The sequence below is a fragment of the Aquarana catesbeiana genome, linkage group LG09, assembly GCF_042186555.1.
Source record: "Aquarana catesbeiana isolate 2022-GZ linkage group LG09, ASM4218655v1, whole genome shotgun sequence".
NCBI classification, from domain to species: domain Eukaryota; kingdom Metazoa; phylum Chordata; class Amphibia; order Anura; family Ranidae; genus Aquarana; species Aquarana catesbeiana.
This window is the reverse complement of record NC_133332.1, coordinates 284,553,496-284,576,663: the sequence shown is the minus strand read 5'-3', so window position 1 is coordinate 284,576,663 and position 23,168 is coordinate 284,553,496. Positions and strand designations below refer to the sequence as shown.

Here is a 23,168-nt window from a genome sequence, read left to right as displayed (position 1 = left end):
ATTGCAGTAATTGGTTTTACTAAACACATTTACATATTATGGTCTTGAGCTTTAACAATGACAGGATCTTTGTACTTCTACTGAATCAAAATATATCACCTTGTATAACTTTATTATACATGACCTCTGACTAGTCATGAACTGCCACCTTTGGGTAAAACTCCCTGAAAACTACATGCATGAAATATGAATATTAAATGATGAATCTGGGTTCATGGAAACCACAAGCTCTTATTCCCCATCTGCAATTTATGAAAATTCTTTGTAGGTGGGAGCTGAGTGTTGTACAAACAGATTAGTCATGAGATATGTTAGATGCAATTAATACTACAAGCGGAACAGCTGCATGGCTTGTATACTACCATCTGGATTTGTCTTGTAGCCATACAACATTTAACATGCAAATATCAGCCTATTATAGTCTCTCTCTGTCAATAAACGGGAAATAAAAGTGTGCTGATGCTTGTGTTAAATGGCGTTCTGTTGTATGTTTACAAGAGGAGAGAGCAGTGTGCAGCATGGCTGCTGTGTGTTGGCTATCAGTGAGTTTAAAGTGAACCTGCCAAGTAAGGCTTCATGTACACGGGACGTTTCTCAACCTCTCCTGAACGTTGGAAAATCACAGCTAGTAACCCACGTTTAAAAACGTGTGTTTAGCAGCGTTTAGAAGCCGCATTTGCGTTCAGAAGCTTTTACTAAAGATAACTTCAGGAGACCCCCCCAAATGATTAGAAAGCACTAAAAATAAGTATTTATTAACTATTATTTCAGCCATTCTGTGAGAGAACAGTGTGAGTTGCAGCTCAGAAAGCAGTGTGCTTGTAGCTAGCTGATAATTTTTGGTTGGTTTGTTAATATGGATCCCATGATGAGCATGTGTGAGGAAATGCTCCTGATGTTGCTTTTGCTGAGGCTCCAAAGATGTAGAAAATTGCGTGAGAGGACCAGAGTTAGTCGCTGCTGGACACATCCATTAATGGCTCAATGCATTCCACAGGATACTTTCTAATATCTATGTTCAGCTGCGTAATTACCCAGAGAATTTTTTTTTAAATTTTACACGCGTGTCAATTGCCACCTTTGACGTTCTCTTGGAAAAGGATAGACCCCGTCTAGTTCGCATTTCCAACACGAGGAAAAGCGTTCCATCAGAGGAACGTCTGTTGGTGACTCTCAACTTCAGCGTCAAGTAATGCAAGTCATGTATTGTACAGCATAATTGGCTGATGAGGCGAATATCACATGGTATATTAAGCTTGCAGGCAGTGATAATTGAGTTTTTGGTGTGTTTTTAGCATTTTCCAGTAATGCTAGTAATTTTTTAGAGTTTTTAGTAATGAATAAAATGTTTCCCTTTAAAAAACACTTCTAGACAAAAATGCGCCTAAACGCGGGTAGCTGCGTTAAAAGCTGCTTGAAATGCCTCTAAAAACAGCTTTTGAATGCATTTTTTTGGGTTCCAAAAAAAGCCTCTAAACTCAACTGCCTAGAAACGACTATAAACAAACCTGTGTACTGATAAGATAACAGAGGAGAGTTCAGGAGCAGTTGAAAAAAATGCACAAAACAACAATAACAATCTAAACATACACCAAAAATACTTGCAGTGTGAAGTGCCATAAAGTCATTTCCTTTATGACTTAAGAACCCTGTGATTCAGGAGTGCTGTATACAGAGGCGCCAACTAAACCTCTGTACATACCTATGCATTTTTTTGTATGATCAGCATTAACCTCAGGTAACCTGCATTACCATTTACCCATATAAAATATGCATTTTGCTGGAAACAACACTAAAAGGGCAGCTGCTAGACAGGTGTCTCTAGAGCCTTGGAGATAAGCTGACATTTAATGGTCTAATGCAGTGGTCATCAACCCTGTTCTCAGGACCCACTAACAGGCCAGGTTTGCAAGATAACTGAAATACATCACAGGTGATATCATTTGCTGCTCAGTGATTGCAGTATTCTAGTCTGCATCTCCCCAAGGTAAACCATAAAACCTGGCCTGTTAGTGGGCCCTGAGGACAGGGTTGATGACCACTGGTGTAATGCATGAATCTGTGAGACAATTAGATGGTCTTTTGTGTTCAATGGTATGTTGGGATAAGGATTAAGAAAAAAAAAAAAAAAAAAAGGGAGGTTGACAAATTATTTTTATTACTTAAAAAAAAAGGAAAAACAAAAAGTATCGCAGAATATGGCTTTAACAGCGGTTGTACTCACCCAAAAATGTCATAATCAGCACACATTCTGTTAAGATCAGACGGATTAGGTCAATGATTTTTTAAATGGCTTTATCTAAATTTTACCACGCTTTAAGGCTCATTCAGAACTATGCATTCTGCTAACGTATATACCGTGGTGGGGTACGTTTTCATTCCTTGAATGGCACCCCACTGCACTTATACAGTAACAGAAAATATAGCTTCACTGCACAACACAACACCAAAACTGTGCTTTGTAGTATGCTGCATCAAAAAAAGGTGTATGTCTGTTTTTGGCTTTGTTGTGGTGCATTAAGACTTTTTTTTATTTTTTTATATAATCCTATAGTAACTTAAAAAAGGACTCTAGATAACGTCAGCAGCCCCTGATACCATTGTGCTTGCTGTGTTGCTGCATGCACATTACCAAGCATTGCAATAAGGCAGCCTTTTTGTTTTGTTTGGCTGCCAAAACTCTGCAATGCATTTAAAACTGGACAAAACTCTGTTGTTTACTGTACTTCACAACAGCATTTGGCAAGGTGGCATTTGGATGGCACAGCCAACTGTGCTTTACCATGCATTGCATGAACTCATAGGTGCTTAGGAAGCCTAATAGATGTTGCCATCTTTGCCAGTTTTTTAGTGTAGTGCTCCCAAAAAATACCAGTACCTTGATGAGAAATGCTTGACTCCACCTGATTTGTTAGGTTGTAAGATATATATATATATATATATATATATATATATACACACACTGTCAGGGGTTCACTCCAAGTGTAGTGCTTTAAGGACACCACCACTCGCTTTTATCCATTTCAGGGCTGGTTTTGCCAACTTTTATTTAAAAGAAAGTTCAAAACAAACATAGAAGATTCCCTCACAGGGGTATTCAGTATTTCAGTCCTGCTACCAAAGTAAACGATTTTTGGCCCTCCTGGCTTGTAAACGCAGCTCTCCAGCTCAGGCCTTACACTTAAGAGCCGGTTCACACGGGGCGACTTGTCAGGCAACCTAGCCGCCTGACAAGTCGCCTCCCGTTCTGTACAATGGAACCGTTCTAATCGGAGCGACGCAAGTCGCTCCGACTTAGAAGAAAGGTTCCTGTACTACTTTGGGGGCGACTTGCAGAGACTTCTATACAGAAGTCGTCTTGCAAGTCGCCCTGGCAGTCGTGTGCAGGTCGCCTTGGTGAGGCGACCTGCAAGTCGTGCCGCGTCTAGTGTGAACCGGCACTTAGGGCCTTGGTCTGTCTCCCTCTCAGCACCTCTGTGCGTACAGCAAGTTGCCTCGTGCTACACTGGCTCCCACCTCTCTCCTAGGTGAAGCCCTTCTGACTCCCATGCCTAGACCTCCTGTCTGCAGGGTGGAGTCGTCTCCAACTGGGAGCCTAGAGCCTTGGTCTGGTGATTACTTAAAGCCCAGAACACAGCTGACTCATTAGTGAACTGGCTGTTTATTAGACCTGGATCCTGGCAAGGTATCACCCTGCTACAATATATATATATATATATATATATATATACACACACACACACACACACACACATAGTGATTTTTTTTTTTCTCAGAGAATAGGTGCTGGAACCCCCCACTTTGTGTCTCGGCCACCTACCCACTTCTGAGCACTGACCCTCGGTTCCGCCCGTACCCATCTCCCACTGGTGCCCCTTTTCAAGAATATAGAAACAGGTATCATTTTGTAACACTATGTAATTTGGTAACGATAACAGAATAGTAATAATAGAAAAGCAATAAAAATAGATCCCACACAGCCAGCACAATATACCTCGCCCCCCCAGCAACAAAGACCCCAGCACCAACAACAGATCTCCCAGCAGCCAACATCAATAAACGCTCCAGCAACCATAGACCTCTCCCTAAACAGTAGATCCCTTCCAGGAACAATTAAACCCCCAGTAACAAAAGATCCTCCACCAGTAAAAATAAATCCCCTCCAGCAACAATAGACACCCCAGCAGCCAGCATCAGTAGACCCTCCATCACACCCCAGTACCCCTTGCCATTGCATACAGTACATTCAGTGCTGGAGGTGCCAGAGCTGTGTTCCCCCTTAAAAAAAAAGCCCTATATATATATATATATATATATATAAATTGTTCTTTGTCATAGGGCACTGTGCTACTGCAGACATGACTAAAAGAGACCTGTCATTCCAGACATATATAAGCTGCAATCAATGACTTCCACTTTTTCGGCTTTAGTGCTTTGACTAACTGATCCAGCACAAGAACTGATATAAGGATTTCTGACTTTGTCTGACACAGTGCGGTTGATTTGCTAAAACTGGAGAGTGCAGAATCTGGTGCAGCTCTTCATAGAAATCAATCAACTTCCAGGTTTTTTTTCTGTCAAAGCTTAATTGAACAAGCTGAAGTTAGAAGCTGATTGGCTACCATGCACATCTGATCCAGATTTTGTACTCTGCTGTTTTAGTAAATCGACCCAATATTCTTTCTTTTTCAATATATGACCAAAAACATGGAAGCCAGACACACAACCAGCATTCTGACCCAGAACAAATATGCAGATGATGACCTCTGACATTGCTCAGACATGCCTGATCTGCATACTTGTTCTAGATCAGTGACTTAGAAAGTATTGAAGACACTGGGTCAGCCTCTGTATTTCTGTCATATGACACGTTTGATATAATCGTCCCTTGGGGCCACTTTACATCAATGTACATGGAGCAATGCACATTTCTGACAAGCACCTTTGCATATGTTTTTATGAGCGGCTCTAAGTGTTAATGTTTCTAATAACATATGTTTGAGTTGTCTTTCTTTTGGGAATGGTTGAGTAAGGACTGGCTATTGGCTAAACATAAAAGGGGACTTCTTTATCCTTGCTTTAAGAGTGCATGAGGGTGCACATTACCGTACATCACTGTACAATGTCATGTGATTCTATTTGTATAATGGAGGGCCTATAACATGGTTCCTAAAAATAGTGCAAGAACACTGCAAATTGATCTCAACATCCTGCATAGACATCAGTTAAAGGATCACTAAAGATACATTTTTTTTTTTAAATAACAAACATGTTCTACTTACCTCCACTGTGCAGCTCGTTTTGCACAGAGTGGTCTTCTGGGGTCCCTCGGCGGCTGTCTCGGCTCCCCTCCACAAGGACTCAACACTTTCATGCGAGCTCCCTCGCATGGTGTTGAGCGCTTGCAGGCGCACTCCCGTGATACAGCCGGCGGCCATAGCCGCTCACTGTATCACTCGGCCCCGCCCCCCGGCACGCCGCATCATTGGATGTGATTGACAGCAGCGTGAGAGAATGGCTGTGCTGCTTTCAATCCATCCACTCTAGTTAATCAACGGCCAGGCTGAGCGGCGAAGAGGATGTCAGAGGCGAGCGTGGGACTTTCGAGGAGTCAGGTAAGTAAAACGGGGGGGGGGGGGGGGGGCGGTATTGTCAGATGTTTTTTCACCTGAATTCATTCAGGTGAAAAAACTTTTACCTTTACAACCCCTTTAATCTTCAAATTTATATTTACAAGCGTGCAGTACTCTGTGGGTAAACGCACAGATGAGAACGACCCCATTCAGGGAGAATGTGACTAAGGGCTCATTCAAACTTAGTGCAGTGACTGACATTTTTCTATATTGGGCAAATGCCAATCACCACTAGGACACATAGTAAACAATTGTTTTCTGTGTTCTGCTCACACTGCAACACAACTGCGGTAAAATGCAGACATGTTACCACCGTCCACAGGAAGGTACCGCATGGCACCGTGTGAAACAATAAATTAAGTGTCATTTTGTAACACTTCAATTACATTTTTTTTTTTTTTTTTTTTCAAGAAAGAGTAAATAGTACAATGCACTGAAACACACATCACAACACCCCCTCACTTGCAGCTTACTGCTAGTAAAAATTAACAGCTACCTGCAAAGTAAAACAGAGCATTTAGTGTGAATGAGCCCAAATGAACACCAAGTACTCCAAATGTACCAGTGTACCAAACTCCCAGTTTAGTTCTATGTGTGCAACTGTATAACCCTTTGTTGATAATAATAAAATGATTATAAAGGAGCTACAATATTATGCCTGACTCTTTTTTTTTTAACAAAATAATCCCTAAAAAGCCACTTAAAATAAGAAAGCTGTATAGGCTGCAATACTCACCTTTTTAATCTAGAACTGTTCCCAACAGTACTTCCCTTTCACCACAAGTTGTCCTCAGTCTTTTCAGGTTGAATGACACCCAGCATGTAACTATACCAGCCTTTCTAAACCCCAGAGGATGGAGTATGGGAAGGCTGATTCTACAACCAGCCATTCAGATTTTTTACATTCAATAACTGCCAGCAGCAAAACACAAGAGCACTGCAGAAGGCATTTCCCCATCAACACTGACTGCATTGATGGGGAGGAATTGAATCATCTATGGGCTGCTTAAAACGTCATTGGCGTCATGCAGCTGTTACTGCGAAGTAGCGATGACTGTGGAACTATAGGGGTACCATCAACTGGGAGGCCAATCAGCCAAGGAACATTGAGAAGAACCAAGAACCCAAGGCTGATCTAGACAATTGCGTTTTTTTTTCAATATTATTATTATACAGAATTTATATAGGGCCAACAGTCTGCACAGCGGTTTACAACATAAAGGGAGCCAATACAGCAACAATACAATTCAATACAAGAGGGTTAGGAGGGCCCTGCTCCTGGGAGCTTATAATCTAATACAATTCCTGTTTTAACCTAATTGTGACATCAGTGTACCATGCAACAGTGTGATGTCACCTCCCCAATTCTCCACCTCTTCCAATCAGAAAATGCAAAGCCAACGGTCTGCACAGCACTTTAAAACATAAAGGGAGCCAATACAGCAACAATACAATTCAATACAAGAGGGTGAGGAGGGCCCTGCTCCTGGGAGCTTACAAATAATACAATTCTTATTTTAACCTGATAATGACATCAGTGTACCATGCAACAGTGTGATGTCACCTCCCCAATTCTCCACCTTTTCCAATCAGAAAACGCAAAGCATTCTCTGAATGGCCCCCGTTCCAAGCGGCCAACCTCCTGTGCTCACAATGCAACAGGACAGCCCCTCAGCACAGGACCTGGAAGATAGTGGAGATCACTAGAGTGGTTTTGTCTACTTTAGTGATTTCCAGCTTCTCTTGGCATCAGCCAGTTATGGTATATGCATAATTTCATTGGCCCAAGATGAACCAATGTAACTATATAAAATATAGCACAACTGGAATCCTTCTTTAAAATTAAAAGAGAAGTATGGCTTTTGAAAAAAAAAAAAAAAAACCTACATACTCAAGGGTCACAGGAGTGCAGAACGAAGTGCACTCCTGTGACCTACAGGAGAAGTGGGGCCAAAATAGCTTTGGGCCTACTTCTCCTTTAATGAAAATTACAATTGAAACTACATTACCTTGTTAAAGATATTGCAAAATATGAGTGCATATAAACCCTCTATTACCAATAGGCAATAATTTGTGTAATTGTGTGTTTGTATAAGAAAAATACTGTTCAGCTTCTTGACAGTAGGGTTATAAATTGTATGATCATAGCGTAGTCATAGTCATAGCAAGCATGCCCAAAGATTGTTGTATATAGGAAGGAGACGCTATTTGATTGTACTCGTGTATATTTGGAGCCTATTTTGTAATCTGGCCTAAAAAACATGAGTTCCCATTTTTTTGCGATTAAAATTGAAATTTCACAATACCCAAATGCACCAAGTAAGTTGTAAATAATTCAGTAAGTTTTATGTGGCATTGTGTTAAACCAGCGCATCGATGGGTTAGAATGTTTCCTAATGACAGTGTTTGTGGTGCAGAAATGTTTTTTTTTTTTCTTCTGTTGTCACAATGGGGGTTTAATGTCTGTCATGGAAGGATAGTCACTCTGCATTGGATCCCTGTCACAATGCATAGTAATGAGCAGAATATCTAACCTAAGGACGTAAGGGCAGAATAATTATCAAATAATCCCTTATTAAAATCCTAACGAGAGGCATTAAACATCGGCCAAGAAAAGGCCCCGAAACAAGCTGAGCAGCACACGCTGCTCACAGCAAAACAGGATAATATCAACAATTACCCAGTATAAGCTCATTAGTACGGGGCTGCAGAATGGCTCAATGCTGGGGGGGTGACAGTGAAGGACAGTGACAAGGAGCTCTCCAATCACATAATGGTTTAATAAGCAGCTGGGACACAGTAAGGGGTCATAAGCAGTGGGAAAATGCTGCGGCTTGCTTGCTGAACCTGGAGTCTAAATTAACCCTTTCCCATCATTCTAACACCGGCTAGTCACGGAGCACAGATTTCCATTTTTTTGGAGCAAATAGGAGCATGATATTGTTCCATTTATTGTGCATTCATTTTTAAGTGTGGTATATATAAAGTGTTGTAGTTTGCTTATTTGTGTTGTGACATGTATTTCCTATGGGGGAGAGAACTTTCTGTACAATTCTCGACATGCATATTTAGCACACGTGGTACCATTCATTCCTTTGGAACATGCACATTGCACATGCACAGAAAACAACATTTTCAGAGAACTAATTGCATTGAAACACAAAGATGTGAACGGTACCATTATATACAATAGTGGGTATTTATAATGAGGAGGTGATACCGCTATCAGTTCAAATGCGCTATACTCCGCATTATTGTTTTTTAAGAGTAAGATTTATTGAGCATTTGAACACAAATACACATACACGGAAAATAAGTCAGGGGTCAAAGGGCAGTAGTTGAGGTACAATGAGATAAAAGGAATGAAACTTCCCCATTTTACATAACCACTGAGATGCAATACATACTAGTGTAGCAGTAGCAACATGTCCTTCAAAACTAAATGCAATTGTGTGAATGCCGTGATAGCTCATGGCATTGTAGCGCTCAAGATAAGGTGTGTATCATCTCAATAACCTCAGGAAATGAGGGAGTAAAGAAGCTGTACAGAGAAAGGCTGGAAGAGAAGAAGTGAAAAAAAGAAAATAAGAAAGTAGAGAAGATAAAAAGGGAGGGTACCCGCTTGGGAGTAGTTCCTGAATATACTTTGAGAACACTTTGTAGCATTTAGAGGAAGGACTGAAGTTTTGATGAGCTGGAAAAGTCAATCCAAGTCGACCAAGGTGCTATAATCTTTAACAGTCATTCTTGTGGACTAGCTGTTTGCTCTTCCATCCGCACAATATGAATAAACTCGTCAACCCAGTCCGTAATATGAACTTTGGTTGTCCTAAAATGCCTAGGAATCAGGGCTCTGACTTCAGATGGGAGGAATCGGAGGAGGCCTTTTTTGGTCTTTTTAACTGATTCAGATACAATAGATAACAAGGTTTGGGTCTTGGGCCAGGCAGTTACCATACTTTGGTGGCATAGTTGAAAGATAGTTCCCCAATAGTGCCTAATAAGAACAGGACCACCACCAGACATGTAACATACTGTAATTCCACCCTCTTCCCCACATCTCCAACACTGGTCAGGGATTTACAACATGTTGTGTAACATAGCAGGGCATCTATACCATCTGGTTGATACCTTATATATCCTTTCTTGTGCTTGACTGTGTGCGCACTTGGCATGTACATAAAAGCCACTGCTTCCACTGTTAGGACCGTGGAGAGCATCAGCTAAAGGCACAGAGCCAATTGGAGCATCTCTGTGCCATGTGATCGCTGTCATGACCAATTACAGTGATCGCCAGTGTAAACAGTATAGTACTGTTTACATTGTGAGCCCTTCCCTTCCTCTCACAATAGAGAGAACCGAAGATTTAATTAAAGGAATCATTCACTAACTCCTCTGACAGCAGCAGAGGAAACCTGCAATCAAAGAAAGGGGAGAGGGGGTTTTAACAGGCCACTGACAAACAATGTTGTGAGATTGTTTTGGGGGGTTATAAAATGCCACTGACCACTAATGATTGTGGGATTGATTTTGGGGAAGGCGTTTAAAGTGCCACTGACAACCAATAGTTATTGGAATGTTTGGGAGGGGGGGGGGACTTTAAGGTCTTTTGGATTTATCCATGACATCTAGCCATTGCACACAATGCAATTTCATCCTACAGAAAACTTTCATTGATAACAGAAGACTTGCATTTAGTTGCAGTGGGTGACTTTTAAGCCAGCATGTTTCTTCGTTTCAAAAAATTGCAGCAAATATCTTTAGGTGCCTGCTTTCTTAAAAGGGGTAATTTGAGGGCTTTCCTTACTGTCCTGGCATTTTTATTTGATATGTTTTCTACTAGAACGTAAGATTAAATGTTTTTTAAGTTTTTTTTTTTTTTTATCTGGGTTCCTTTATATATTAAAAAAAGACTGGTTATTACAATGTAAATACTGCCAAAAAAAAAGCTCCGTCTCAAAACAGTGATAAAAATTCCATATGGGTACAGTGCTATATAACAGAGTAATTGTCAGTCAAACTATAATAGCACTGAAAACTGAAAAATGGCCTGGAAAGGAAGGGAGTATAACATGCCGGTCTTGAAGTTGTTAAAGCAGTCACAGTAAGAACATATGTCTGCTTTATAAATGGACCCCTAAGTAAAATACAGTATCATAGGATCATGTTGTTTGTATGCTGTATGTGCTGTGCAATGGCCAATAACTGTGTGCTAAATGCAGTTATTTATAGCAATCAAACGTTACTTTATTGAAGTCAGGTGAATAAAAGATCATTTCTGACTGTTACCATACTACATTTTGCATATTGTCCTCTGGCTTACAGATAATGTGAAATTCAGAGCTTTACTATGGTAATTTTGAGTGTGCTAGTGAGAAACCAGAAATCATCACTGCTCTACTGTAAAGAAAGGTGGCATATAACAGTATTATCATTTACTACTGGCCGTATGCCTCAGAAACCTATGGAGAAGATAACATACCATACTGTATGTTTATGTTTGTTGGAATCCTGCACTCAGCTTACTTAATCAATTCGTTAACTGAAGGTGTATACCTTAGAAACGTATCAGATTCTGTCTGCCAGGTGCTGTAAGGATTATTCATACCATGTCATTGGAGCTGTGCTGGTCTCCATTAATTAATGCAGGTTCAATGAAATGACCTATAAAAAACAATTGGTTTCTATATGCCCTATTCACACCATACAGGTGTGTTTGTAAGTTTATATACAGCATGTTTCCATATTTATGGAGCATCAATGCATTGCACATCAGGGAAAAAGTAGTCAAAAATGTTTTTACCCTTTTTCTTGCCTGTACAGCAGTTATTTTGAGAGAAAATTGTATTTTAGAGAGGAGAACCTGATTTTTGGACCAGTGATTTGTGATGTGTTTTAAATGTCTAGTGGCTGGATCATTATTGGACAGTTTATTAGCCTAGTTTAGAAGCACAAAGAGCCATTCAAACAAATTGGATGCAATTATAAAGATAAGAGGTAGTAGCTGATTTGACAAGTTTTTTGTTTCAAAATCTTGACTGAGGGGATTTGCAGAGTACCAAGGCTCAATATATGCCTACCCCAGTAACCCAAAATACAACACTTCACCCATCTCATTTGACCAGACACCAAATATCAATTTTGGAATTGAGTGGCCATAGCAGCCCTTTATTTTAACACAAAGAAGTTTAATACAACCTTGGTGAATAATGCAATCAATGCATAACATACAGACTAACATTACCAGAACAGCAATTGATCCTACCAGGTCTAAGGTCTTGGAAGGTACTTATAAACACAACAAAAACTGCTGTATCTGCACCCAGTGTAAAAAGCCACCAGCCACTACTACACTGTTTCGGGACAGTGGACCACTTCTGTAATCCCAGATACAACCCAGTACAGTTAATGTTATCAACCTAGACCTATTGCTGGGAAGATGGGCCCAACCTAAAACCCTCCATAATTTTAGGACCATACCACTGTGAAAGACCCAGAGACCTCTACCTGCTGCTATGAAATGTGAACAAAATGACCACTACACCAATGCATAAAAGAAATAGGAGCAAAAAGACCTACTGTACAAAAGGCAAATAAATAGACAAACAAAAATTGGCATAAAGAAAACCTAACAATGCCCAAAAAATATATCCCTGGGGTGGGAAGGGAGGAGAAACCACACCGATGTTGGTACAAGCCCGACATGATTCTCCTCATACCAAGGCACAAACCCCGATCCCCCAACCTTCCTATCAGATTTCTTTTTCATAAATAAATTCCCCAGCCCACTGTACAACTTTGCCTCGTCTGCTCACCCCAGTCATGCTGGCCCTCCTCTTAGCTTCACTTTAGTTCCAGACCATATATTATCCAGATTGGGAAAAACAAACAAAATCCCAGCAATTAATTTAGCAATTTGCGTGATTTATTGGTAGTGTAAAGGCCGTAGATTATTTTTACGGCTTTCATTTACCATTGGGACTGTGCACAGATCAGCGGCCAACAGCTCATCCTGATTGAAGTGAATTATCTTGCTGGATGCTGAGACTTATGTGTATTTACTTCTGCCGGCATCAATAAACTTTTTAAAAACCTTTTTAAATAAGTGTTGCTGTTCTATTTCAAAACGGTCATTTTAAATTATTCATTTCCAGATTCCTATAAGTACGCCCCCCCCCCCAAACCCCCACATTCCTTTGGGGGAACAGGATGTGGGGAAAGGGCGCTTGCTGGAAGAGAAGTTTTTGGGCTCCTAGACAGAAATTGGCAGTTAACCCTTGCAGTGCAGCAATTTATTTATAAATAGACCCCATAATTTATTGTGTCAAGGTAATTTAGCCTTTGACAAATTGTTCTCATTTGTGAACAATCAATTTACTTCAGTTAGCTAATTGGGGTTAAAGCAATTTTTGATTGGGTATTATAAGTAAACAGGAATGATTGGATAATTAAAGTGAATATTTATATATACTTAAGGTGTTACTAAACCCAGGAGCTTGCATTCACTATATCTGGTCTCCCACAGTACACAGAACATGGAAATGCAATTATTTTAGTAAATAATAAACTGCTAAATACCTTTTCTCATCAGCAGTATATAGCAGTCTTGTGACTTCTATCAGTGTCCTGCAGAGTACTGGTTAAAGCTTGTAGGAGAATTTTTCATTCTCCGCTGACTTTCCTATCAGGCTGCATGACCCCTGACCCTCTGTTTGAACAGTGCTGATTGGCCCTAGCAATGCACACAAAACTGAGCATGTGCAGAGTGCCTCCAATACTCTGTACTATCAGCAGATGGATTGGGCCATCACAGGGGGAGAAGTTGCAGATGCTGGTACATTTTTCAACCTAAAAATGGGTAGGACATGAAACATGTTCCAAAGGTGAACTTATCCTTTAAAGTGGTTATAAAGACTGAAGTTTTTTTTTACCTTTATGCATTCTATATGCATATCATACCTTTACTATGCAGCCTCTCCCCCCCCCCCCCCCCCCAATACTTACCTGAGCCCGATCCAGCAATGTACATGAGAGCAGCTGCAGTCCAAGCCCACTGGCTCAGAGACAGCAGCAGGAGCCATTGGAATAATGTACAATTTAGCCCTAGAGCTCTACTTTTCTTTCCTTTAGAACCACCCCCCTCCCCAAAAAGGCCTCTTAAGCCTCCTCCTTCTCTTAGAATTCTTCAACCCCCTTTCCTTCCATCATGCACCCCACAAAGCCCACCTCCCAGCTCCCCTCCATCCTCACAGTGGCTGATGCCAAATCAGCCCTCCTCAGACTGACACAGGGGCATTTTTTCCCCACTGAAACTGAAGCTCCATTTTAAATGATGGTAACACCACTGATACAGGGGCATTTTTTCTTTCAGTGACCCCACTGATGCAGGAACATTTTTGGGAGAGGGGTGACGATTGCCATCTTTAGAAAAGAGGGAGAGATAAGGGCACTCCGGTGAGACTGGGTATCCAGTCTTTAGTAGCAGTGGAGAGATGGCACTGAAGGCAGCACTTTGTAGAGAAGAATCAACTCTGGAGGGTCATAAAGGAAAGAGAAAGGCACCTCTAAGTGCAGTGGTTAAAAGATTTATTTTAGGCACAAGGGGATCAAAAACACTTACAAGATAGTAAGAGGTCATAGGCATATAATGATTAGTCCTCATGCGGATCGCTGTAATCCTCAACTGTCTGGGGGAGAGAGAAAGCCGTCCTGCAACTGTCAGAGTCCCTGGTGACGTGGATTGGCGAGGGGTTCTGGAACCAAGCTGGATTGCACGCGGCCAATGTGATATCAGGTGAAGGTGATGGGCGCCCACCGTCTTCACTTGATGTCTCATCGGCTGCATGCGTTCCAGAACCCGGGCCGCCTCATCGCATCTTCACCTCCTCGCCAATCCACGTCACCAGGGACTCTGACAGCTGCAGGACGTCTCTCTCTCCCCCAGACAGACGAGAATTACAGCGATCCGCATGAGGTCAAATCATTATATGCCTATGACCTCTTACTATCTTGGAAATGTTTTTGATCCCATTGTGCCTGTAATAAATCTTTTAACCACTGCACTTAGAGGCGCCTTTCTCTTTCTTTTATGTTTGCCATCTTTACCCTGGACACTGAATGACCTTGTCATGGTTCTCTCCATCTATAATGCCTCAGCGCCATAACATTCTCCACAGAGAAGATCATCTTTTACACTCACAGAAAAAGTGGTGGTGTCTCTGGGGAGTAATCTCACTCCTCACAGACACCACCACTTTTTCTGTTTACCCTGTTTCAAATGCTAGTCAAATTCAGGTACATTCACTGCTTGCATTAAATTAAATGAATTATGTATTAATAAAGCTGCATTCATTTGTGTGTTTTATATCTTCCTGGAGCTGATCTTTAAAGTGGTTGTAAAGGCAGAAGGTTCTTAACTTAATGCATTCCTTGCATTAAGGTAAAATACCATCTGCAAGAACCCCCCCCCCCCACTGTATATTTACCTGAGCCTGATCTTGATCTAGCAATGTGCACAAGAGCAGAGGCTCTCTTGTCTCTCTCTCTCAACATTGGCTCAGACACAGCAACAGGAACCATTGGTTCCCTCTGCTGTCAATCACGGCCAGTGGGGAGGGATTGGGCACTTGGAAGGGGGGGCAGGACTGCTGGCGGGGGACCTGAGAAGATGAGGATTAGGGCTGCTCTGTTGAGCTCACTCCTGTTGAGGTGGAGGTATTTCTCTGATTCAAACCCCCTCACATGCACTTTCTCTCCCCTGAGGCAGCAGCTCTGAGCTCAGAGTTTGAGAGCTTGCTCCAGTGATGGTGGAGGTAAACAGAAAGATCTAGGGGTATCTTAGGAAAGTCCCAGCAACAAGGCAGGATGGGATGATGCAATCTCAGGGAGTTTTTCAGTTCGGCTTCAGGAGGTACAGAAACGACATCTATAGCAAGGGCATTATGCAACTTTGGTCAAAGCTGCACAGTTTTTTTTTTTTGTTATCTACAGGCATCCCTATCTACTTAGGCTTTTTTTTTGGTAAAGGTATACCTTTAAGACACTTTGATAAATTAACCTCTTAAGGACTGCCCCACGCAGATATACTGTGTCAGGGTGGCCCTCCTGCGTGAAATCATGTACCTGTATGTGATTTCACGCACTGGGTCTGGGGTGCGCACCGCCTGCGACCTGCTCCCGCTGTAATTTGACACAGCGGGTCCGGCAGACGTGATGTCCGCCAGGACCCTCCAATCATTCGGAGGAGAGGCAGAATGGCAGTCTGACTGTGTAGACAAGGCAGACTGTCGTTCTGCCACAGGGGAAGATGGAGATCTTGTGTTTCTGCTAAGCAGAAACATGGATCTTTGTTTTCCTCCAGTCAAAGCACCCCCCCACAGTTAGAAAGCACCCCCTAGGGACACACTTAATCCTTAGATCGCCCCTGATGTTAACCCCTTCTCTGCCAGTGTCATTAGAACACTGACAGTGCATTTTTTATAGCACTGATCACTGTATTGGCATCACTGATCCCCAAAAAGTGTCAGTTAGGTGTCTGATTTGTCCACTGCAATGTCGCAGTCCCACTAAAGATCGCTGATCACCCCCATTACTAGTAAAAAAAAAAAAAATTTCCATAAATCTATCCCATAGTTTGTAGACACTATAACTTTTGCGCAAACCAATCAATATACGATTATTTGGATTTTTTTCACCAAAAACATGTAGCGGAATACATATTGGCCTAAATTGATGAATAAATTAGATCTTTTACATTTTTTTTTACTGGATATGTTTTATAGCATAAAGTAAAAAATATATATATTTTTTTTTTCAAAATTGTTGGTCTTTTTTAACCGATTCAGCCCCGAAAGATTTTACCCCCTTCCTGACCAGAGCACTTTTTGCAATTCGGCACTGCGTCACTTTAACTGACAATTGGGCGGTTGTGCGAGGTTGCACCCAAACAAAATTGACATCCTTTTTTCCCCACAAATAGAGCTTTCTTTTGGTGGTATTTGATCACCTCTGCGTTTTTTTTTTTTTAAACAAAAAAAGAGCGACAATTTTGAAAGAAAAGCAATATTTTTTACGATAATAAATATCCCCCAAAAATATATTAAAAAAAACAATTTTTTTTCCCTCAGTTTAGGCCGATATGTGTTCTATATATTTTTGGTAAAAAAAAAAAAATCGCAATAAGCGTATATTGATTGGTTTGCGCAAAAGTTATAGCGTCTACAAAATAGGGGATAGTTTTATGGCATTTTTATTATGATTTTTTTTTATTAGTAATGGCAGCGATCTTTTATCGTGACTGCGACATTATGGCGGACACATCGGACACTTTTGACACTATTTTGGGACCATTGTCATTTATACAGTGATCAGTGCTATAAAAATGCACTGCTTACTGTGTAAATGACACTGGCAGGAAAGGGGTTAAACACTAGGGGGCTAGCTTACTGTTGTGAACTCGTAATTTTCCAGGATCTAATGTTATGAAATGTTGGTAAACATTTAAAATGTTTATTAAATGTATCAAACTGTATTCTATGTATCTTAAAAATAAAAATATTTTGAAAGAGAAAAAACAAAAACAAAACACTAGGGGGCGATCAAGGGGTTAAGTGTGTCCTAGGGAGTGATTCTAATGCCCCGTACACACGGTCGGATTTTCCAATGGAAAATGTCCGATCGGAGCGTGTTGTTGGAAATTCCGACCGTGTGTGGGCTCCATCGGACATTTCCCATCGGATTTTCCGACACACAAAGTTTGAGAGCAGGATATAAAATTTTCCGACAACAAAATCCGTTGTCGGAAATTCCGATCATGTGTACACAAATCCGACGGACAAAGTGCCACGCATGCTCAGAATAAATAAAGAGATGAAAGCTATTGGCCACTGCCCCATTTATAGTCCCGACGTACGTGTTTTACGTCACCGCGTTTAGAATGATCGGATTTTCCGACAACTTTGTGTGACCGTGTGTATGCATGACAAGTTTGAGCCAACATCCGTCGGAAAAAATCCTAGGATTTTGTTGTCGGAATGTCCGAACAAAGTCCGACCGTGTGTACGGGGCATAACTGTGGGGGGGGGGGGCTTCCATTCACATGCCAGCGATCACTGCTTCTGATGACAGGGAGCAGTGATCTCTGTCCTGTCACAAGGCAGAACGGGGAAATGCCTTGTTTACATAGGCATCTCCCTGTTCTGTGGCTCCGTGACACGATCGCCGAGAGACCAGCAGACATTGAGTCCACGGGTCCCGCGGGCATGATCACGCTGTACGCGGCGGGCGCGCGCCCGCTAGCCCCGCCAATTAAAGGGGACGTACAGGTACGCCCATTTGCTCACCGCTGCCATTGTGCCAACGTATATCGGCGTGCAGCGGTCGGCAAGTGGCTAAAAAATGCAGAGGTGATCAAATACCACCAAAAGAAAGTTCTATTAGGACATCACTTTTATTTGGGTACAGTGTCGCACGATCGCGCAATTGTCAGTTAAAGTTACACAGTATCACAAAAAATGGCCTGGTCATGAAGGAGTAAACTTGTTAAATTTTGTTTGTTATCATTTATTTGACTCTAGCAGTGTTCTGAACACTTTTCATGTGTTTACCGATTTTATTTTTATGTGCAGATGGCAGCACTACAGAGTCCTTTCTATGGAGACAAAATGAACTTGTTTTCTCTGTGTCAGAAGATAGAACAGTGTGAATATCCTCCCCTACCCACAGAACACTACTCAGAAAAAGTAAGTAGACTCACTATCTGCCAGAGACTACACGCCTCTCCAAATGTAGAAGACTTCTGGGTCATTTCCATATTTAACATAGCAGGCCTTAAAGAGAATGTTCCACCTAACATAGCATTTGTTGGCTACCCATGAATAGCACTGTGTGCATTGTATGTCGCAAGCAAAAATAGTGGAGTTTACAGTATTAATATGTAGATGATGTGTATGTAGTGCTGCTGCTCTTTCCATATTTCACGCTCCTGTGATGTCAGCTCAGTAATTGCCTGCTGGCTCTAGGAATTAGTGTAAGTTGACAGATGTGTTTCCTGTCTGTACAATTACTGTCTGTCCACCTCCCTCTGGCAGTGCTAAAGAGCACATGTAAGTACAGTGATACAGCTGAGGGTGCGAAGGAGTGTTTAAGGCTCCAAAGCACCAGCTCAGGCAAAGCCAAGCTCCAGATGGTGTGCATGCACTATTAGCACAGCGCCAGAGTGAAAGTGCGTGGGGCGAGCCCTTTGGCTCTGGTTTAGCTGTCTGTACATGCTGCTTCTGCCAGGAAAAGTAGCACGTCTTCTTTTTCTAAGAGATTTGGTTCGGCATGAAATAATCTCTATCAAAAAACAAAGAACGGCACATATATTAAAAGCAGAGGCCAGGCCTGAGCTGACCCCCTTTCTACCTGCTGATCCTTGGCCTTAATTTATATTCTAAGTTGTGCTTTATCCAGCAAGTGTGCTCTCCGGGGGGGTGCTGTTCATGGATCCACTGTGAATCATGAAATACAATTCTTCCTTAAATTGTTCCTCAGTGTGTCATGCACCAGCTTTAAAATATACAGTAAACTGTTAACATGTGACATTATATCTTGTATTTTTGTGAATTTTAGCCTGCCTTTATAAAAATTACCGCAGTTAACTGTGCCATTTAAAAAGGCAAAATAAGATTTTTTTTTTCTGCTATTGTTTATAATAAAGAAAGGAACTGGTGTTTGAAACTGCCCTAGGTACCACATCCCCAAAATTGAAAAATTTAGAAGAGAGGGTAGATGGGATTTTAAAGGTGCCTCACACCTAAAACATGATATAAAAATAGATTTTTATTTTAATCAATAAAATATTTTTTTCAAGTAAAAACATTGAGAAAGAAATGGTTTATACAATACTGCTGCAAGGTATTCATCTCTACATGTTTCGTCAGACTATGGCTTTTTCAGGAGATTTTGCTAGAGTATTGCATAATAGTTCACTATAAGAGAACAATATATTAATACATAAAAAATACATCAGCATAGAAAAACACAAAGAGAACTGAAAAATAAACACTGAATCATAATATACACTGTTGACCAAGGAGGGGTAATGAAAACCTCTTTTACAAGTGAGCACACATGGGTGAACTGGCGGAATCCCCACACCTTACTGTTTAATTCATAAAATGTGTGGTGAACAGGGGCGGACTGACCATTGAGCCACTCGGGCACTGCCCGAGGGCCCTGGGTCACTAGGGGGCCCCATCAGGGTTGCCAGCCTCAGTAAAACCAGGGACAGTATGTATAAATCTGTGTTTTTTTTTACATCTGTCTGTGTATACTGTGTGTACATGTATGTGTATACTGTGTGATTGTATACTGTGTGTGTGTATACTGTGTGGCCCCATAATCTCCTATTGCCCGGGAGCCCCATGAGCTATCAGTCCACCCCTGGTGGTGAAGATCCAAAATCATCTGCTGCTACTCTCTACTCCAGGTGGTATCACTCATAGATTCACTATACTGGTTGTCTGAAATTCTCCTTAAAATTTATGTTTTTTTTACATAACTTCTATATATATTAGTATCCTTCTTTTTTCTTCTATATGTGCCAGATTTCTTTTTTGAATTTATCAGTATGGCCAATTATCATGGAGCAACCTTTGATGGATTAGATCAATCAGTCCCAAGGTGTCACTTTTGGGGGTATTACACTAGATTGGGGCAGTGGATGATTTTGGATCTTCATCACACATTTTATGAATTAAACAGCAAAGTGATGGGATTCCCCCAGTTCACCCATAAGTATGTGTGCTCAATTGCGTTTTGCCGGGTTCACACTGGAACCGGCTGTGGATCGCACAGGAGCGCCGTGCGCCCCTGTTCCCCATTTCAGGGACGAATCAGGGCCGAATCTATTCCTGAATTCTGCCCTGAAACGGAGACAAAGACGCACACCGTTTCTGTGCAATGCGCTGCACAGCCGCAACGGAGATATGTGAACCGGCTCAAATAGGGAGCCAGTCACATTCTCCTGCTATGAGAATTGGATGCAGGGAAAGCCGCATCCAATTCGCATAGGTGTGAACCCGGCCTAAAGGGTTTTCGTTAACCATACTTAAGTCAACAATATATAATATGATTTAATGTTCATTTTTCAGTTCTCTTTGTATTTTTCTATGTTGATGTATTTGTATATTAATATATTGTTCTCTTATAGTGAACTATTATGCAATACTCTAGCAAAATCTCCTGAAGAAGCCATAGTCTGGCAAAACATGTAGAGATGAATACTTTGCAGCAGTACTTCCCTCTTAAAGTGTATCTATAGTGAGCTTTAATGGCTTCAATACGGGGCACTTTTACCTCCTTCCTGCCCAGGTCAATTTTCACCTTTTAGCGCTGTCGCACTTAGAATGACAATTGCGCTGTCATGCAACGCTGTACCCGTATGAAATTGTTGGCATCTTTTTCACACAAATAGAGCTTTCTTTCATTGGTATTTAATCACTGCTATTTCTTTTATTGTTTGCAAAATAAACAAAAAAGGCTGAAAATTGTGGGAAAAAAAACAAGTTTTTCTTCATTTCTGTTGTAAAATTTTTTGGTGAAAATAACCCAAATCAGTGTGTATTATTCAGTCTGTAAGAACGTTAAAGAGTCCACAAACTATAGTGTATATATGAAAATGTATCAATCCTGATGTCAGGACAGTATAACTATCCCCCAAATTACCCTTTTTTGGAAAGTCCAAGGTATTTAGTAAGAGGCATGGCAAGTTTTTACTTACTGTCACCAGTGCAGTGCAACATCATCATATAACTGGTGTGGCGTGGCGGTGATCAGGGACACTGACTGGTGAGAGTATGTAAAGAAAAAAATATATATATATATATTTTTTTTTTTTTCTTGTATTGTTTAAATATTTTTTTATCTTTCACTACATTTTTTTTCTTTTATGACAATTTTTCTTTTCTTTTTTTTCTTACATACAGTTACCAGAGCAATACAGTGTTGCCACAGCAACGTTGTCAAACTCTGGGGAGGTGATCAGGATTTTTTTTTTTACACACTATGATTGCTTATAACTGTGCATTTTACAGTTATAAGCAACCATTTTTTCTAAATGAAAACTACTCATTTAGTGTTCACTATTTGATTAGCTGTGATTGGCCACATCTAATCACATGGTATAGATAGATGGGCTGTGAATGGCCCTGTCTGTACCATGTGATCAAATTGACCAATCACTAGATTAGAATCACAAACTAGAAACACAATTGTACACAATGGATGGCTGTAAAGGAAGCCATCCATTGTGTACAACTGTCATGTGACCTGCTGTGATTCGTCACGGCGGTCACATGGTATGGACAGCGGGCCGGTACAGTGATCTGTGACAGATCACGCTGGAGCAGGGCCCGATCTTGGGAGGACGTCCAAAGGTGCTCCTGCCGGGCCTGTTTTTAAATGACAGCCAGGCGGGAGCACCTTTGTTTCGGAAAGAAGTCACTTCACAGCGTACAGCGAAATCTCTCAAAAACAGGTACCCCCCACGAAAGGTGCCAAATGTGGCACTGGAGGGGGGAAGGAGTCTGATAAGAGGAGCTTCCACTTTTGGGTGGAACTCCGCTTTAAAATGCACTTGCAGTGCACAATATATTTGCTTTTAGTAAATTAACCTGTTTTTGCTTTATGTAATGTGTTGACATATTCTGCTCTACCAAATTATTTTCAGTGTGCCCTTGATATGAGTGCATTTATTTTCACATTCAATGCATGTTGGGGTGCCATTGTTAATGAATAACAGTGAACCCTAATGTGGTAACACAGCACATGGCGATGTGAAGGAACCTTGAATGTCTCCATTCAACATCTGCAGCTTCGGTTGTGTTTTATAAGACAGAAACCTATTCTGCAGTAATTGACAGGGTTATTGAGTGTCAACTAAACCTGTCCACTTAAACTGCAGCTTACTATTTATCTCTTGGTTTCCTTCTGCCATGGATGACTCCAAGATGTGAATCAATATCTCAACCAATTTTCAGGCTACAACTATCATGCAGCTCACTCAACAATGTTTGTCCTGTAACACACATCAGCGACCCAAGGAAATATTGTTTCTGAGCTTTTTTTTTTTTTCAGCTCACCACAAATACTTCCAATTGATCATGTTTGGATGTTGTTTTTTTTTTCTCCGTCATCCCCCTACATCCCCTTGAGAGCACAAAGCAGAGCACGGTGTGTTACTGATCAGCTCATTCATTCCCCTGGGCCCTGATCCTGTGCAACCTCATAAAGATCCTGACTAAAGCAGCTTCTGTAGTCCTGCCTCACTCCAGCAGCAATTTTGTTCTCATGCACACTGTTTGTGTTCATTATATGTGATAAAATATTAAATGCTTCCAGTGTTGCAAACCAGGTTAGAACCGAGAAAATTGCTCCTTTAGCTGTACAGCCATTGATTTGCTATTATTGGGCAACTATCCTGAGCCAGCCAATTAAATAATGAAACAGCAGTGATCTTGAGGGAGTAAAATATAATAGTGACATCCCCCCCTC

General features: G+C 41.2%; 1 protein-coding gene across 3 annotated transcripts in view; it reads left to right on the top strand.

Moving 5' to 3' along the window:
* The window catches only part of NEK6 (NIMA related kinase 6), a 374,972-nt gene that overhangs the window by 322,613 nt on the left and 29,191 nt on the right, over positions 1 to 23,168 (top strand). For all 3 annotated transcript variants that reach the window (XM_073600366.1, XM_073600368.1, XM_073600367.1), the window contains exon 9: positions 18,260 to 18,373. In XM_073600366.1, coding sequence (XP_073456467.1) covers positions 18,260 to 18,373 — 114 coding nt within the window. The remainder of the gene's footprint in view (positions 1 to 18,259; positions 18,374 to 23,168) is intronic.